Genomic DNA, 19516 nt, shown 5'->3' on the forward strand with positions numbered 1-19516 from the left:
AGGAGCACGGCCACGGCCCTCCGGAATTTCCTCAATAAATCAATTTATTTAAAAGAATATGTTACAATTAATTACACTAAAGGGGCTTTTCCCGACCGGGAACCCGAGGAATGGGAGCAGCTGGAAGAGGGAAAATGGGACAAGGAGGGGGCAGGGTTTTTTTTTTTTTTTTTTTTACTGATTTCTCCCTTTTTGGGGTTGTTTTTTTGGTTTTTTTTTTGATTTTTGGATTAAAAAAATCCACAGGAAGATGGTTCAGTTCTCCTTGATCTGCTGGAATTTGGGGCTAGCGGGAAAATTGGGATGAAAATTCAGTTTTTCCTGGGATTTTACCCAAATTGGGGGTGCTGAAGGAGATTTTAAGGGGGATTTTGGGGATCCCAAACCTCTCCCAGTTTCCCTCCCCCATTCCTGGGTTTTCCACGGCTCGGGGCTCCCGAGGACAACGGAAATCCAATTAATTACAGGGATCCAATTAATGGAATTAATTCCCGGCTCTCGGCTGCTCCAGAGCCGAGGATTTGGGATTTTCCCCCCAAAAAAAACTCCCCCATCCTGGCTCCTGGGGGAGGAGTGGGGAAAACCCCTTCCCAAAAAGGGAATTTGGGGGAAAATCCCACTTTGGAGCAACTCTGGCACATTCCAGAGGTGGGGAATGAGGCCAGGATGCTCCTGCTGGGTTTGCTTCCAAATATTCCCAAATCCACCCCAAACCCTGGCAGAGCCAGCTCCAGGCCAGCCCCAAACCAGGCAAAAACGCCTTTTCCAGGTGATTTTTTCCTCCCAAAACATGGAAAAATCCCACTCAAAACCAGGGGAAAAATGGCTTTTCTGTAATTTTTCCTTCTGGGAATTGCTCAGCTGCCAGATCCACGGAAAAATCCTGCTCAAAACCAAGGAGAAATGGCTTTTCCAGCTTATTTTTCCTCCCAAACCATGGGAAAGGCCCACTCCAAATTCGGGAAAATATCTTTTCCAGAGGGTTTTTCCCTCTGGCAGCTGCTCATCCACCCAAGGCATGGAAAATTCCTGCTCCAAACCAGAGAAAAAAAAGGCTTTTCCAGGGAAAAAAAAGGGCTTTTCCAGCTCATTTTTCCCTCCTGGGAACATCCCAGCCACTGGATCTGTGGAAAAATCCCATTCAAAACCAGGGAAAATGAGTTTTCCACCTTATTTTTCCTCCAGAACTATGGAAAAATCCTGCTCAAAATGAAGGAAAATGGTTTTTTCCAGGTTATTTTTCCTGCTTGGACACCCAAGTCATGGATAAAAAGTGCTCAAAAATAGGGGAAAATGGCTTTTTCAGGTGATTTTTCCCTCCTGGGAGCTGCCCAGCCACTGGATCCATGGAAAAATCCCACTCAAAAATAGGAGAATTGGTTTTTCCAGGTTATTTTTCCTCCTGGGAGCTGCTCATCCCAATCCAGGGGCAGCCCTGGGATCCTGGAATCTCCCAGATCCCATCCCAAGGAGCCAGGCACACCCAAATCCCTGGGAAAACACCCCAAAAAGCAGGAATAGAAATCCATGAGCGGGATCCTTGTGCCAGGAGAGGCATTTCCTTGGAATCTGACTCCTTTTGGATGTTTTTCCTGTTTTTTTTTTATCTGTAGTGATTAAAAAAAAAACGGACTGGGAGGAGAAACAGGTGGAAAATCCCTTTAAAAAGCTGCTGCCACCTCGTGGGATTTTAAAGGAATTATTCCCATGGATGCCCAGGCAGGAATGGAACATTCCCAGGGCTTTTTCCTGCTTTCCCCCCCATTTATTTTTCCACATCTGACCCAGCAGAAACAACAACTTCTTAATTCCAGTTGTAAAAAAAAAAAAAAAAAAATTCCCAAAATTCCCAGCCTGGAGCTGGATCTGAGTGGGAAAAAGGAGCCCCCTCAGGTGGCTTTTCCCAGGTTTTTTTTTGTTTTGTTTTGTTTCTTTCCTCTGGAATTCCATAAAGATGACGGGCACGAATGGATTTGGAATTAATGAGATTTAGTTTGGGGGGGGCTTTAATACAATAACGGATTTTTGGGGATTCCTGGAAAAGCTCCCGGGGTTAAGTGGCCACGTCCCTTTGCTGTGACCTGACCAGCTGGAAAAGGTTCTGGAAAAGAAGGAAAGGGACAAGGTGAAGGTGGCAGAACCCCGGGATTCCCACTGGGAAATGGGATTGAGGAGAGGCTGGGGGTGCTGGGAATGGCTCAGAGCCCAGCTGGGGCTTCCACACACCTGGAATGTCCCAATCCCAATCCCAAATCTAATTTAAATTCCAATGCCAATTCCAATTCAAATCCCAATCCTAATGCCAATGGCAATGCCAATTCCTATTTAAATTCCAATGGCAATCCCAATGTCAATGGCAATCCCAATTTAAATTCCAAGTTCAATCCCAATTCTAATTTCAATTCCAATTCCAATCCCAATTTAAATCCAAAATCCAATCCTAATTCTAATCTCAATTCCAATTCCAGTATTCCAATCCCAATCCCAATGCCAATTTCAATCCCAATCCCACCTCCAGGAGCCTTTTCCCAAGTTTATTCTGGCCATTCCCAGCTCCTCAAGGTATTTTCCCAGATTTCTCCCAGGTCATTCCCAGCTCCAGGAACCTTTTCCCAACACCTGCAGCTCCTTTTTCCAGCTGCTCCATGAAACCTTCCCCACTTCCAGAGCTCCTCCCCTGCTTTTCCCCATCCTGGAACTACCCAGACATTCCCTGTGGGAATTATGGACCAGGAAAGCCACCTGGGAAAGGGAAAAGTTTGGAATTCTCACCTCCTTCCTCCACTTGAGCTCGCAGAAAACTCGCTCGAAGCACTCGTGCATGTAATTGAACTGCCAGGGAAAAACAGGAATCAGGGAAAATCCACGGAAAACCCGGGAGATCCAGGGGGAGGGAGGAGATCCAGAGGGGAACTGAGGGCTCCAGACTGGGGCCAGGAATTCCAGGGAAAAGCCAGGAGCTCCTGGTTCTCGTTTGGAACTTCTGGATCCAGCAGCTCCAGGGAGGAACCAGGAGCTCCAGGTAGGAATCAGGAATTCCAAACAGGATCCAGCAGCTCCAGAGGGGTCCCAGGAGGAACCAGGAGCTCCAGAGAAGGATCAGCCTTTCTGGGATCAATCTCTGGGATCAGCCTCTCCTTCCCCCCTGTCCCAGCTCTCCCTGTGCCTCGCACTCCCCCAGCCCCTATTCCCATAGGAATTCCAGGTGGGGTTTGAGGGAATTCTGGGTGGGGTTTGAGGGAATTCCAGGCAGGGTTTGAGGGAATTCTGGGCAGGACTGGGACACTCACACATCCCATTGCCAAGGCCATTCTGGGCAGGATTTGAGGGAATTCCTGGCAGGATTTGAGGGGAATCTGGACAGGACTGGGACACTCGCACATCCCATTCCCAAGGCCATTCTGGGTGGGAATTGAGGGAATTCCAGGCAGGATTGGGACATTCATGATCCCGGGTGGGATTTGAAGGAATTCCTCGTGAGATTTAAGGGAATTCCTGGATTCGAGGGCATTCTGGGCGGGGTTTGAGAGAATTCTGGGTGGGATTTGAGGGAATTCTGGGCAGGGATTTGAGGGAATCCTGGGCGGGGTTTGAGAGAATTCTGGGTGGGATTTGAGGGAATTCTGGGCAGGGTTTGAGGGAATTCTGGGCAGGGCTTGGGATCAGGACAGGGACACTCAGGATGCCATTCCCAAGGGACTCCCGGGCTCGGTTTGAGGGCATTCCAGGCAGGGATTGAGGGCATTCCAGGCAGGGACACTCACGTAGGGGGTGAAGATCTTGACCCAGCGCGGTTTCTTCTCGGCGCGCGCGTACTCGAAGCAGAAGGCCATGCCCTCCTCGTCCGTGTCCCAGCGCTGCATCTCCTCCCACTCGAAGGCGATCACCTGGTTCTGCAGGATTCCCAAAGGCAGCTGAGCCAGGATCCCGGGCAGGGCAGCTGGGGAGCCCCCGGGATCAGGGTGGGGTCAGGGAACAGGAGGGTTTGTCTCAGGTTCAGCACAGGGAGGATTCCCAGAGTTATCCTGGGCTGCGCTTCCCAAATCCCAGCAGGGAGCTCGGGGAGAGCCCAGGGGTTTGCAAATCCAAAGGTGTGAGGTCAGTGATGATCCCAGGGTAAATTCCAGGGAATTGGGATGATCCCAGGGATTTGGGAACACAGACCAGGTGCAAACCAAGGTGTGAAATCAGGGGTAATCCCAGGGATGCAGGGATGATCCCAGCACAACCTCCAGGGATTTGGGAACACAGTCCAGGTGCAAACCAAGGTGGGAGACCACGCATGATCCCAGGGATATCAGGATGATCCCCAGGGATTTAGCAACACAGAGCAGATGCAAGCCAGGGTGTGAAATGAGGGATAATCCCAGGGGTGCCAGGGATGATCCCAGCACAGCCTCCAGGGATTTGGGAACACAGTCCAGGTGCAAATCCAAAGGTGTCAGGTCAGGGACGATCCCAGGGATTTGGGATCACAGTCCAAGTGCAAATCAAGGTAGGACACCAAGGATGATCCCAGGGATTTGGGAACACTGTGATGACACAAATCAAGGTGTGATCCCAGAGATTTGGGAACACGGTGATGGTGTAAAATCCAGGGTGTGAGCTTGGGGACAACCCCAGGGATTTGGGAACACAGTAATGGTGTAAAACCCAGGCTGTGAGGCTCGGGACAATCCCAGGGATTTGGGATGACCCCAGGGATTTGGGAAGAGGGTGATGGTGCAAAACCCACAGTGTGAGCTTGGGAACAACCCCAGGGATTTGGGAACTGGGTGATGGCGTAAAGCCAAGGTGCGAGGCTGGGGACAATCCCAGGGATTTGGGGTGACCCGAGGGATTTGGGAAGAGAGTGATGCTGTAAAATCCAGTGCGAGCTTGGGGACAATCCCAGGGATTTGGGAAGAGGGTGATGGTGTAAAACCCAGTGTGAGTTTGGGGACAATCCCAGGGATTTGAGATGACCCCAGGGATTTGGGAACAGGGTGATGCTGTAAAACCCAGTGTGAGCTTGGGGACAACCCCAGGGATTTGGGAAGAGGGTGATGGTGTAAAACCCAGTGCGAGCTTGGGGACAACCCCAGGGATTTGGGAACTGGGTGATGGCGTAAAGCCAAGGTGCGAGGCTGGGGACAATCCCAGGGATTTGGGGTGACCCCAGGGATTCGGGAGGGCACAGAGGCAGGGCCGTGGGGCCAGGGATGGCAGGGATGGCAGGGAATACCTCGAGCTGGCCCTCCTCGGTGCAGGCGTGCAGTTTGAAGTGGCGGATGCTGATGGCCGAGATGACGTGGCCCTTGCGCCGCGAGTCACACGAGCAGTGTGGGAAGGTGATCTCGTTGTAGCCCTCGCACGTCCGCAGCATGTTCAGGTACTGCGGGGACAGCCCAGTCACCGGGGAGGCACCGGGGTGCCAGGGACTGCACCGGGGTGCCAGGAAAGCACTGGGACCCCAGGGAGTCACCAGGATCCCAGGGAATGCACCGGGATGCCAGGGAACGCACCGGGGTCCCAGGGCGGCGCCAGGACCCCAGGAAGTCACCGGGGTACCAGAGAATGCACCAGGATGGCAGGGAGTCACCAGGATCCCAGGGAATGCACAGGGACCCAAGGGAGTCACCAAGACCCCAGGGAATGCACAGGGACCCCAGGGAATACACCAGCATTCTGGAATTCACCAGGATCTCAGGGAATTCACCAGGATCCCAGGGGTTCACTGGGATGCCAGGGATTCACTGGGACCCCAGGGAATGCACTGGACCCCAGGGAGTCACTAGGATCTCAGGGAATGCAGTGGGATCCCAGGAAATGAACCAGGATCCCAGGGAATTCACCAGGATGCCAGGGGTTCACTGGGATGGCAGGGAGGCACTGGGATGCCAGGGAATTCACCAGGATGCCAGGGAGTCACTGGGACCCCAGGGAGTCACCAGGGTCCCAGGAAATGCACCAGGATGGCAGGGAGTCATTGGGATCCCAGGGAGTCACCAGGACCCCAGGGTTTCACCGGGGCCACAGGGAATGCACCAGGACCCCAGGGAGTCACCAGGATGGCAGGGAGTCATCGGGACCCCAGGGTTCACTGGGATCTCAGGGAATTCACCAGGACTCCATGGGTTCACTGGGATGCCAGGGAATGCACCAGGACCCCAGGGAATGCACCGGGATCCCAAGGGATTCACTGGGGAATTCACCGGGATCTCAGGGGTTCACCGGGATTCCAGGGATACAGACACGGGCAGGGATTCCATGGGACATTCCAGGGAGTCCCCAGCACTCCAGGGAATTCACTCACCATGACCATCTTCCTCTGCTCGCAGAGCTTCTGCAGCTGGTAGGATTTCTCCTCGGCTTTGATGTAGCCTTTCTTGACGTCATCAACAGCCTGGGGATGGGAAAAATCTGGGAAAAATCTGGGATTTGGGATGGGAGGAGGAGGAGCCACCTCCTGCTTCACCCTCAGGGGTTCCCCCCCAGGTCATTCCCACTCCAATCTCTGTATCCCAAAGGACAGCAGGGTTTGGAGCACTTCCATGAGTGCCTCAATCCCATAAAACATGGGTGGAATTCCCAAAGCTGGGATCAACCACTGCACCCCATCACCTCTCCCAACAGGAATGAGCATTCCAGAGGAATTCCAGGTGGGAATTCCTTGGGGGACCTCAAGGTGGGCGGAGAACCTTGGGGTGCCTCAATCCCATAAAAACAACCAAAACCCCATCCCACCTTGGGATCAACTATGGGACCCAACGACCCTGTGAGGAGTTTTCCCAACCTGAAGGGGCATTCCAGGGGAATTCCAGGTGGGAATTCCTCACCTGCAGGACCTTGGGGTGGCCCAAGAACCTTGAGGTGTCTCAAAGCAAAGCGCCAACCCACCTTGGGATCAACTATGGGACCCAACGACCCCATGAGGAGTTTTCCCAACCTGAAGGGGCATTCCAGAGGAATTCCAGGTGGGAATTCCTTAGGGGACCTTGGGTTGAACGAAGAACCTTGGGACGCCTCAATCCCATAAAAACAACTGAAACCCCAACCCACTTTGGCATCAACTATGGGACCCAATGACTCCATAAGGAGTTTTCCCCACCTGAAGGGGCATTCCAGAGGAATTCCTGCTCTGAATTCCATGGAGAACTTTGGGGTGGCTCGAGAACCTTTGAGGTGACTCAATCTCGTAAAAACAACCAAAACCCCATCCCACCTTGGGATCAACTATGGGACCCAGCGACCCCGTGAGGAGTTCTCCCCACCTGAAGGGGCACTCCAGAGGAATTCCAGGTGGGAATTCCATACCTGGTGGAAGAAGTAGGCGACGGCCAGGTCGTTGTCGTTGAGCAGCGCCTCCTCCTCGGTGGTGAAGAGCCACTTGCGTAGGGTCAGGCACGTCCCCGGCACGGCCGAGGTGTAATTCTGCACGTAGAGCTTGTGGGGGAACTCGTTGGGAGCCAGCTTCCGCACTGGGAACGGCCCGGGACATCCCGGAGAGGCCGTGGAATGTCGGGGTCAGGGCGTGGGGAGGACAGGGGTTCCAGGAGAGCCAAAAAAATCGGCGTTAAAATGAGGGTTTTCCCACAGGGAACGGTCAAAAATGATCGCAAATCTTTCCAGAGTGATCGCAAATCTTTCCAGAATGACCCTAAATTCTTGGGACCAGAATGGTCCCAAAATTATCCCCGAATCCTCCAAGATGATCCCAAACCCTTCCAAAATTATCCCCGAATCCTTCCAGAATGATCCCAAATCCCTCCAAAACCCCTGGAATCTGGAGGAATATCCCGAAAATCCCAGGCGTGGTTCTGCATGTAGAGCTTGTGGGGGAACTCGTTGAGAGCCAACTTCTGCACTGGGAAAAGCTGGGGAATCAGAGGAACATTCCCTCAAATTATGCCAGGGAGGTCCAGGTTGGATATTCAGGAATATTTCCCCATGGAAAAGGTGATCAGGTGTTGGATGGGGATGCTCAGGGCAGGGTGGAGCCACCATTCCTGGGAATTATCCCAAAAACTCCTGGAAGTGGCACCTGGGGGACAGGATTTAGTGGGACTGACCTCAATCTCAGCGGGCTTTTCCAGCCAGGATGATTCCCCATCCCTGGGAATGCCCACTTCCAGCTTGGATCAATCTGGGACAGTGGGAGGTCCCAAGATCCCAAGGATCTTTAAGGATCTTTTCCATCCCAAACTGTTCCAGGATTCCCTGTCCTGCTTTAATGGGATTTTAGGGATAAATCCTTCCCTATCCCAGGTTATTCCATGGATTCCCCATCTCTGGAATCATCCAAAACCAGGTTGGAGCAGCCTGGGATGGCGGGAGCTGTCCCTGCCCCATGAATTCCACAATCCCACCCTAAGGACCTGCAGATCCCTCAATTCCCCCTTTTTTCCCAGCTTTTTTTTTCCCCTAAATCCCACGGAATTCCGGGCTCACCGAAGGAGTGGTTGATGACCTCGAAGAGGGCGAAGTAGTTGGCGGTGATGCTGTCCATGCCCACCTTGGCAGCCACCGCCTGGAAAACGCCGGGAAAACGGGATCAGCGCCAGCCGGGCGTTCCCGGGAATTCCCTGACCACGGAAAACCCGGTTGGAACTCTGCCAGCACAACCAGGCCGGCTCTTCAATCCCGTTCTGCTCCCTGATTCCTGCGGATGTCGAGGTTGTGGGGTCTCCACAATTCCAGCCTGGACTCCCCAGGGAAAAGGAGTGGGAATTCCCATCTGGGATCATTCCACTGCCTAAAATTGGTGTGGAATTCCATGGGATGTGTCCTGAACACACCCAAATCTTGTTTATCCATGGGATTCTGGAATTCCTGCTCTTTTCCAGCAGAGTTTTCATCTCCTTTTTCCAAAGGGTCTGTCCTGTGTTATTTTACTCCCCATAATCCATGGATCCAGTGGATCCCAATGCTCAAAAACGGGGGAAAATCCAGGTGGGAAAAAGGAAAATTCAGGTGGGAAAAAGAAAAATTGAGTTGAGGGGATGGAAATTCCAGGTGGGAAGGGCAGTTCCAGGTGGCAAAAGTGGAAATTCCAGGTGGGAAAAAGGAGAATTGAGGTGAGGGGGAAGGAAATTCCATGTGGGAAAGAGGAAAATCCAGGTGAGGGTGGGGAAATCGAGTTGAGGGGATGGAAATTCCCAGTGGGAAGGGCAATTCCAGGTGGGAATGGGCTCACCTGGTACACCTGGTCCGTGGTGCTGTTCTTCTTCACCCTCACTGTCACTGTGGTGACGTCCGGGAGCGCCACCCGCAGCTCCACGTCGGAGACGCCGTTGTAGTTCTGGGAAAAAGGGAAGGGAAAATCCCCAAAACATCAGGAATTCCCGGTTTTCCAGTTATTTGTGATCCCTAAAAATCTCCAGTGGGAATTCAGCATGGGAGGAGGTTGGATTCTTCTGAGGGAATGGCCAGGGAGCTCCAGGTGGGATATTTGGGAAAACTCCCCCATGGAATTCCTTCATCCCTTCGTGGTCAGCGCTGCCCAGGGCACTGTGGAATTGCCATCCTGGGGATTGTCCCAGACTTTGGAACCAATCCCCCCTCTGGAATTCCTGCTCATTCCTGGTGTGTTCCCTGGATCCCGAAGGATTGTGGGGTTTGGAGGAATTCTGGGAGCTTGGGGTGCCTCAATCCCATAAAAAAGAGGAAGAATTGTCCCCAAAACCTGTGGATGTGGCACTTGGGGACAGTTGGACCTGAGGAGCTCTGAGGGCTTTTCTGTGTTTCCCCACGGAATTCTGTTGGACCAAGCCTCAATCCCACGAAAACCGGTTGGAATTGTCCCAAAACCCCATGGATGTGGCACTTGGGGACACAGACCAGGGTGGCCTTGGGGATGGTTGGACAGGAGGGTTTTCCCACCTTGGTGATTCCATGGAAGGGTTTTTTCCATGGAATTCTGCGGGATGATGGCACCCACCTCGTCCGACTCCGACAGGAACTCCTGCATGATGTCGCTCTCGCCGATGACCCGGATGGAGCACACTGCAGGACACACGGAATGTCACACGGAATGTCACCAGGACCTGGAATATCCCCTCCAGGGGCAGCCCAGCAACCCTTTCCCATCATCCCAACTCATCCTGAAGGGAATTCCTGCACCTGGGTCACCTCCTGTCCCCAGTGTCACCATTAACTCCATGTTCTCCATGTCCTGGTGTCCCTCATGGATCCAGACCCTCTCCAAGGTCACTGAGTGTCCCCATGGTCACCTCCTGTCCCCTGGGTCACCTCCTGTCCCCAGTGTCACCATTAACTCCATGTTAATTCCATATCCTGGTGTCACTCATGGATCCAGACCTTCTCCAAGGTGGATCAGGCCAACACCTGCAGTGCCCTGAGTGTCATCTGTGTCACCTCCTGTCCCCTGGGTCACCTCCAGTGTCACTGTTAACTCCATGTTCTTTATGTTCTGGTGTCCCTCATGGATCCAGACCGTCTCCAAGGTGGATCCACCCCAAAATCCCACCCAACCACCCCAAACCTCACAGCGCAAACACACAAATGGATCAGGAATACCCCCGGGAATGTCGGTGAGGGGTTTTGGGATGAGGGATTTTGGGATGAGGAAGGATTTGGGATAAGGGTTTCTGGGATGAGGAGGGATTTTAGGGTGAGGGGTTTTGGGATGACAGATTGGGGTGAGGAGGGATTTTGGGATGAGGAGGGATTTTGGGATGAGGGATTGAGGTGAGGAGGGGTTTTGGCATAAGGAGAGATGTTGGAGTGAGAAGGTTTGGGATGAGGGATCTGGGTGAGGGATTTTGGGAGGAGGAGGGATTTTGGGTTGCAGGATTTTGAGCTGAGGGATTTTGGTCTGAGGAGGGATTTTGGGATGAGGAGGGATTTTCAGGTGGGGATTGGGCTGAGGATGGATTTAGGGACGAGGAGGAATTTTGGGGTGCGGGATCAGTCTGAGGATGGATTTAGGGACGAGGAGGGATTTTGGGGTGCGGGATCGGTCTGAGGATGGATTTAGGGACGAGGAGGGATTTTGGGGTGCGGGATCGGTCTGAGGACGGATTTAGGGACGAGGAGGGATTCTGGAGCAGCTCACCCTTCTCCAGGTACTCCTCCAGGCCCCTCCTGCGGGCGTCCAGCTGCTGCTCGGACAGCGAGAACGGCCACTTGCCCGGCAGGCGCGGGAAGGTGAAGTTGGCGAATTCCCGCTTCAGGTTCTGGTGCAGGATGGCGAATTCCCGGTAGCGCTTGGAGCACAGCTGCCGCCCGGCCATGTAAACGTTGTACACCTGGGGAGAGCCCCCAGAATTCCCAAATGCTCCCCAATGTTCCCCACAGCTCGGCCATGCCCGTCCTCCAGGAGTGAGGGGTTTGGGGAGAAAGGAGGGGAATGCGCTGAGCCTGGAGATGGAGGGTGTCCCTGCTGATCCCGGCATTCCAGGGCCTCAGGAATCCCAAATCTTGGGATTCAGGGTCATGGATACTTCCCACGAGACACTGAGAGGTCCCAAACTCCCCATTTTCCACACAAAGGCCAAAATATTGGGATTTAAGTTCCTGGCTCCTTCCCATGGAATGCAGAGAGATCCCAAACTCCCCATGTTTCATCCACAGCCTCAAAACTCGGGATTCTGGATCATGGATGCTTCCCATGAGATACTGAGAGATCCCAAACTCTTCATGTTGCATCCAAAGCCCCAAATTATGGGATTTTAGGCCAAATCCCACTCTGGGATTTCACCATTCCTATATTCCAATGTATTACAATAGTCCTGTATTCCTATGTCCAACATTCTAATATTACTGTATCATAACAGTCCTGTATCCCTTTATTTCAATATTCCTATACTTCAATAATCCTATGTTTCAACATTCCTACATTTCAGTACTCCAACAGCCCTGTTTCCCTAAATTCCAATATTCCTAAATTTCAGCATTCCTATATTCCAATGTTCCTGTATTCCAACATTCCTAAATTCCTACATTGCAACGTTGCTAAATTTCAGCGTTCCTGTATTCCAACAATCTTATGTTCAATATTCCAACATTCCTATATCCTGTATCATAACATTCCTGTATCTTATATCGTAACATTCCTATATCCTCTATAATAACATTCCTATATCATAACATTCCCATACTTCAACAATCCTACATTTCAGCCCCACTACTCAGTGCGAACAACCCCCGTACCCCCACAAACAAACAAAACCCCAAACCCACAGATCCCCCCCCCATTCCCAGGATAAAAAAGCCTCACCACGAACTTCTCCCCGCTCTGCTCCACGTGTTTGTAGGTGGGGATGGAGATGGGCACCGCCTGCTTCTCGCTGTAGTCGTAGAAGGGCGGCCCCAGCGGCTCCTCGGGCGGCTCCAGGCTCTCGGCCTCGTGCGGCGGCACCGACAGCACCGTCAGCACCAGCTCCTTCTCACCGGCGCGGATCAGATCCACCACCTGCTTGTGCGTGGCTCCCTCCACGTTCACACCATTCCTACAGGGAAAAATATCCCAAATTCCCATTGAATTCCCATGGACAGATCCACCACCTGCTTGTGCGTGGCTCCCTCCACATTCACACCATTCCTACAGGGAACAAATCCCAAATTCTCATTGAATTCCCATGGACAGATCCACCACCTGCTTGTGCGTGGCTCCCTCCACGTTCACCCCGTTCCTACAGGGAAAAATATCCCAAATTCCCATTGAATTCCCATGGACAGATCCACCACCTGCTTGTGCGTGGCTCCCTCCACGTTCACCCCGTTCCTAAAGGGAACAAATCCCAAACTCCCATTGAATTCCCATGGATCAGATCCACCACCTGCTTGTGCGTGGCTCCCTCCACGTTCACCCCGTTCCTACAGGGAAAAATATCCCAAATTCTCATTGAATTCCCATGGACAGATCCACCACCTGCTTGTGCGTGGCTCCCTCCACGTTCACCCCGTTCCTACGGGGAAAAATATCCCAAATTCTCATTGAATTCCCATGGACAGATCCACCACCTGCTTGTGCGTGGCTCCCTCCACGTTCACCCCGTTCCTAAAGGGAACAAATCCCAAACTCCCATTGAATTCCCATGGATCAGATCCACCACCTGCTTGTGCGTGGCTCCCTCCACGTTCACCCTGTTCCTAAAGGGAAAAATATCCCAAATTCTCATTGAATTCCCATGGACAGATCCACCACCTGCTTGTGCGTGGCTCCCTCCACGTTCACCCCGTTCCTACAGGGAAAAATATCCCAAATTCTCATTGAATTCCCATGGATCAGATCCACCACCTGCTTGTGCGTGGCTCCCTCCACGTTCACCCCGTTCCTACAGGGAACAAATCCCAAATTCCCATTGAATTCCCATGGACAGATCCACCAGCTGCTTGTGTGTGGCTCCCTCCACGTTCTCCCTATTCCTAAAGGGAAAAATATCCCAAATTCCCATGGACAGATCCACCACCTGCTTGTGTGCGGCTCCTTCCATGTTCACCCCGTTCCTAAAGGGAGCAAATCCAAAATTCCCATGGAAGTGCTGAAGACATTCCCAAGCCACCCCCAGAGAACATTCCTGACATTCCCAAGAACTCCAAGGCCTGATTCTGGCTTTGCCCAGAAAATCTGGATCACACCTTGGGCAGCCTGTTTAGGAAAGCTCATCCCAATCTGCTCCCAACTTCCTGGAATCCCACAGAAGTGCTTTAGACCCAAGACATTCCCAAAGCCACTTCTAGAACATTCCTGACATTCCCAAGAGCCCCATAGCCCAGATCTGACTTTGTCCAAAAAGTCTGGATTGAACCTCACTCAGGAAAACTCATCCCAATCAATCCCAAACCTTCCAGAATCCCATGGGAACACGGAAGACACAAAACATTCCCAAGCCACCTCAAACATTCCTGATATTCCCAAGAACCCCATGGCACGGATCTGGACTTGCCTGGAAAATCTGGATCACACCAGCTCAGGAAAAGTCATCTCAACCAGCCCCAAACTTCCTGGAAACACTGGAAAATCCCATGGAAATACAGAAAATATTCCCAAGCCACTTCTAGAACGTTCCTGACATTCCCAAGAGCTCCACAGTCTGGATTTGGCTTTGCCCAGAAAACGTGGATCAAATCTGCCCTGGAAAACTCATCCCAAGCAATCCCAGAAATTTCCAAGGCAGAGCTGATTTTTCCATCCCATAAAATGGAAATTGAGCCCTCGGAGAGAGGGACAGTCCAACCTCCTGAGGGAAAAGCCTTTGGCCTCACCCATGAATGTTGGGAAGATGCAATTCCAGAGGTTATTCCATCAAAACCTGACACCTTCCCAGTGCTGCACCTGTTCCAGAGGTTTCCCTGCTGCAGGAATGAGTCTGGTGGGATGCAGGATCCCCCAGCCCTACCCACCCCACCTAAATCCAGCTGTTTTCCCACTCAATGTTATGGATAAATCCCTTTTTCCTCCATTCCATCCTCCCCCAGCAGCTCTGGAGCTTCTCTTCCTGGTGGATTGGAGATGATCGACATTCCGGGCGCTAATCAAGAGCTCAATTAGCTCCCATTGTCTGCCTTGGATGCTCCCAGGGATTCTGGAGCATTCCAAAGCCTTGGGAAGGCACAGGGAGGAGCTGGATGCTGGATCTGGGAGAGAGGGAGGGATGGAAAAAGGGCCTGGAGCATCCAGGCAGCACCTGGAGCATCCATTGGTGTTGGATGAGGACTGGGAAGAATGAATTTTTCATGGAAAACACGCTTGAGTGGCTGATCTCCAGACTTTTCCAGGACAGGGATGAGCTGTGGAGTGCCAGAGCCACAGCTGAGTGCCTCCATCCAAATATCCCCCATAAATCCCAGCAGGAATTCCTCAGGAGCAGAACAACTTCATAGGTCAGGCTCTTCCTCCCCCAAAATTCCCCTCCTCGGGGCCGGTCTGCTGGGAATTCCAGGAGGTGGGAAGGAAATCCTGCACGGAATCAACACCCTGAACATCCCAAACCCACCCAGGCAGCTCCTCCCGGAGCTCCAGGGCCTGGATTTTGGGGAGTTCCCTCTGGAGGAAGCGGGATGGCCGGGAGAGCGGATTTCCCGCCCGATCCCGCTGCTCCCGTGAAAGGAAGGGAAATCAGAGCTATTTTGGGAGTCCTGGGTCATTGTTTCCTTCTCCAGGAATTCCAGGAGTTGGGATTTTCACAGATCCCAGGAAAATGAAGGGGGTTTCATGCTGACAGAGCAGGGATGGGACTCGGGAATTCTGGGGTGGTTTCTGCAGCAAAAGATGGGAATGCTGGGATATGGGAATTGGGTAATTTGGAATATAGAAAAATAGGGATATTGGAATATAGGGACATTGAATTATTGGAATATTGGTATATTGGAATGTAGGGAAATAGGAATACAGCAGGGTTGGAATACTGGGATATTGCAATACTGAAATATTGGAATATTGAAATATTGGAACACAGGAATATTGAAATACTGAAATATAGGAATATTGAAATATTGGTACACAGGAATATTGAAATATAGGAATATTGAAATATTGGAACACAGGAATATTGAAATACTGAAATATAGGAATACTGAAATATAGGAATATTGAAATATTGGAAAACAGGGCTATTGGGAAATTGAAATATTGGAACACTGGATTATGGAAATATTGGCATAGAGGAATACTAGAATATTGAAATATTGGGATACATAAATACTGGAATAGGGCAAGAGCCAACCTGGCAGCCCTACAGGACACAGGGACAAATTAAAGCCACTTCTCCCAGGAAATAAACGAATAAACCAAGAGGAAGTTCCCAGGAAATTCCCAATCCTTCCACCTCCCATAGGGATATCAGGACTGGCAGACCACAAGCAAACCCTCTTCATTAACCATCATTAACCTCAGGGCTTAATTATTCCACACACCATGCCCTGGTTCTCACCTGGCACCAGCCACTGCACCCCAAAATTCCAGCACCAAGCTCCAAACCTCTCCCTCATGCCAAACCCAGCGTTTTAAATGCTCCCCAAACCACTCAAAAATGAGGGAAAATTTCATCCCCGTGCCCACAAAACCCTCCCCCCTCAGCCTGGGAATGCTGCTCCCCCCATTGGCACATCCAGGTGCAGAATTCCCCCCGCTCCCAGCGCTTCTCCCGCACGGAAAAATCAAAGGATCGGGAATTTGGGTCAGCTGGGACAGAGCCGAATCCCAGCTGGGATTTCTGCAGGTCCTGACAGCTCCTCACACCCCTTGGACTTCCAGAGCTGGCAGCAAAACATTCCTGCAGCTCGGAAATCCCTGGAATTAATCAGTAATTGGACTTAACCGACCCGGAGCGAAGTGCGACGGTGGGAGGATCCGCAGGGATCCCTGAAAACAACCCCCACGCTGGGATTTGAGGGATTTCAGCCCAAAACCAGCTGCAAAGTTTAAGGGTTTTTTTGGGGGGGGAAGGAAGATGAGTTTCCACACAGCAGGAATATTCCCATGGGAAGGAGTTCTCTGGGTTAAAGTTACAGTTTTGGGTGTGAAAAAGCAGCAGCCGGAGAACACGAATAAGAAAAGGAAGGAAGTGTCTTCCAGGATGGAATCCAAGGGGTTTATCCCTAAAAATGCTCCTTTGCCCTCCTCAGGATGGTCCTCACACTGAACTCTGAGGGGTTGATCCCCAAAAATGCCCCCTGCCCTTCCTGGGAGCCTCTGTGTTGAAATCCAAGGGGTTTATCCCTAAAATTTCCCCCTGACCTCCCCAGGAGGGACCCCATGTTGAAATCCAAGGGTTGCCCCTTGAGAGGCTCCTGTAAGACCCCCCAAAACCCCCAGTGAGGGTTGGGGAGCTCAGCCCCCCTCCTCAGGACCCCCCAAATCCCCCTCAAGGCCAGGTGCTCATGACACCCTCAGCAAGGGACCCTCAGCCCCCTCAAGACCCCCCTTTTGGACCCCCTAAACCTCACCAAGGGATCCTCTGCCCCCTTGGTGCCTCCTCAGGACCCCCCAAATTCCCACAAAGAGCTGGGGGGGTCTCATGACACCCTCACCAAGGGACCTTCAGGCCCCTCAAAACACCCAGATCCCCAACAAGGGCTGGGGGTCTCACCCCCATCATGACACCCTCACCAAGGGACCCTCATCCCCCTCACGACGCCCCAAATCCCCACCAAGGGTCGGGGGCTCCCCCTCCTCCCCAGTCACACCCTCACCAGGGGACCCTCAAAGCCCCCAATACCCCCCAAACATCTCCAAAGGGCGCTCAGCCCCCTCAGGATTCCCCCCAAACCCCCAGCAAGGGCCGGGGGTCTCAGTCCCTCCTCACCACACCATCCTCAGCCCCCTCACAAAACCCCCCAAGAGCCCGGGGGGGGTCTCAATCCCCCTCATGACACCCTCACCCCTCAGCACCGCAACACTGCACCAAGGGCTCGGTGTCCCCTCAGCCCGGGCCCCCCAGAGCCCCTCATGGCCTCCAGAGCCCCTCAGGGCCCCCTCACGGCGCCCAGAGCTCCTCATGGCCCTCAGAGCCCCCTCAGAGTCTCCTCAGAGCTCCCTCAGGGCCCTCAGAGCCCCTCACAGCCCTCAGAGCCCCCTCAAGAGTCTCCTCAGAGTCCCCTCAGAGCCCCTCACGGCCCTCAGAGCCCCATCATGGTCCCCAGCCCCCTCAGGACCCTCAGAGCTCCCTCATAGCCCCCAGACCCCTCATGGCCTCCAGAGCCCCTCATGGCCCCCAGCCCCCTCAGAGCCCCCTCACGGTCCCCAGCCCCTCAGAGCCCCCTCATCGCCCCCAGCCCCCTCAGAGCCCCCTCATCGCCCCCAGAGCCCCCTCATCGCCCCCAGCCCCTCAGAGCCCCCTCACGGTCCCCAGGCCCTTCAGAGCCCCTCATCGCCCCCAGCCCCTCATCGCCCCCAGCCCCTCAGAGCCCCCTCATCGCCCCCAGAGCCCCCTCACGGTCCCCAGCCCCTCAGAGCCCCCTCATCGCCCCCAGAGTCCCCTCACGGTCCCCAGCCCCTCAGAGCCCCCTCATCGCCCCCAGCCCCCTCACGGCCCCCAGCCCCCTCAGGACCCCCCTCCCCCGGCCCTGCCCGTGTGTGTGGGGCGCGTTCCCGGGGCCGGCTGCCGGGGGGCTGTGGGTGGGCGGCCCCCCCGTACTCACACCTCCAGGATGCGGTCCCCCTTGCGCACCCCGGCGCGGTCGGCGGCCCCTCCGCCCAGCACGGCGCTGACGTGCTGCAGCGGCGCGTACAGCTCGCCGTTGATGCTGCGCAGCTGCCCGCCTTCGCTCACTTGCCCGCGGACGTTGAAGCCGTAACCCGACTCGGACTTGACGATGCGGACGACGCGGGGCCCGCCCGGGGGTCCCTCCCCGGCCCCGTTCCGCGCCCCCGGCCGCGCTTCGCCCTCCTCGTCCGCCATCTTGGCGTCCGCGCACGGCGCGCGTCACGAGACCGGGCCCGCGCCGGCCCCCGTAGGGACCCACCCCCTCCCGTCCGCGCCGCGGGGTGCGATGGGACATGGAGTCCGCGGAGGTGCCGAGAGCCGTTAGCGCGCCGCGGGCCGCGGGGGGTGATGGGAAATGCAGTCAGAGAGACAGGGAGGCGGGGAGAGAGCGGCGCATGCGCCGTGGGCGTGGGAACGGGGGTGTCGCCATGGGAACGGGGCTGTTGTCATGGGAAAGCAGGGGGTGCTGCCATGGAAACCGAGGGGCTGTTACCATGGCAACGGGGAGAGGTGGGCATGGGAGCGGGGGTAACATGTACCATGGGCTTGGGGGGCTGTTGCCATGGGAATGGGGGGCGTAGGCATGGGAATGGGAGGGGCTGTTGCCATGGTAACGAGGGGGTGTGGGCGTGGGAACGGGGAGGGGGCTGTTGCCATGGGAACAGCAGGGTGTTGTTGCCATGGGAACAGAAGGGTGTTGTTGCCATGGGAACAGAAGGGTGTTGCTGCCATGGGAACAGCAGGCTGTTGTTGCCATGGTATTGGGGGGCTGAGGGCGTGGGGACGGGGGGCTGTTGCCATGGAGATGGGATGCTGTTGCCATGGAAACAGGGGGTGCGGTTTCCCTGGGAACAGGCAGGGAGCGCTGTTTGCGGCAGTGCAGTCTGGTGACCCTCAAGGGACTGAGGGAGCCCCCAAAATCCTGCAGAACCCAGAACAGTCTGCTCAACAACCTGAGCAGGACCCTCCTCCTTCCCGAGCTGAACAAACAAAAACCATTTATGCCAGTTTAATCAAAAAGCTGCGTTTTGGGTCCAGTAAGAGGAACAAGGGTCCTGTGCCCCCTGGCACTGGGGAGGGAATGGGGAGCACCAGGGGGTACTGGGAGCACTGGGAGCACTGGAACGGGGAGCTCTGGAGTCTGGAACCCCCAAACCCGGGCACGGTGGGCACCCACGGGAGCTGGGGAGGGGGGAAACAGAGGGGCGTCCTGGGGCAGGGACCACCAGTGCCCCCAATGCCCCCCCAGTGCCCCCAGTGCCCCCAATGTCCCCAGTGCCCCCCAGTGCCCCCCAGTGTCCCCAGTGTCCCCAGTGCCCCCCAGTGCCCCCCAGTGTCCCCAGTGTCCCCAGTGCCCCCCAGTG

The 19516-nt window shown here is 54.2% G+C and overlaps 1 protein-coding gene across 1 annotated transcript; it reads right to left on the minus strand.

Annotated features, from left to right (window-relative positions):
* Window positions 1-26: 26 nt before the first annotated feature.
* SNX27 (sorting nexin 27) lies at window positions 27-18380 on the minus strand. Its single transcript, XM_064401767.1, has 12 exons — window positions 18088-18380; window positions 12221-12452; window positions 11057-11249; window positions 9920-9984; window positions 9176-9280; window positions 8431-8509; window positions 7297-7460; window positions 6296-6385; window positions 5225-5374; window positions 3765-3893; window positions 2773-2832; window positions 27-2101 (listed from the first exon to the last, which is right to left on the minus strand). The coding sequence occupies exons 1-12, from the start codon at window positions 18345-18347 to the stop codon at window positions 2054-2056; spliced, it is 1575 nt and encodes a 524-aa protein (XP_064257837.1). The 5' UTR covers window positions 18348-18380; the 3' UTR covers window positions 27-2053.
* Window positions 18381-19516: the final 1136 nt, after the last annotated feature.

Source organism: Passer domesticus, chromosome 32, assembly GCF_036417665.1.
Source record: "Passer domesticus isolate bPasDom1 chromosome 32, bPasDom1.hap1, whole genome shotgun sequence".
In the NCBI taxonomy this organism is placed as follows: Eukaryota; Metazoa; Chordata; class Aves; order Passeriformes; family Passeridae; genus Passer; species Passer domesticus.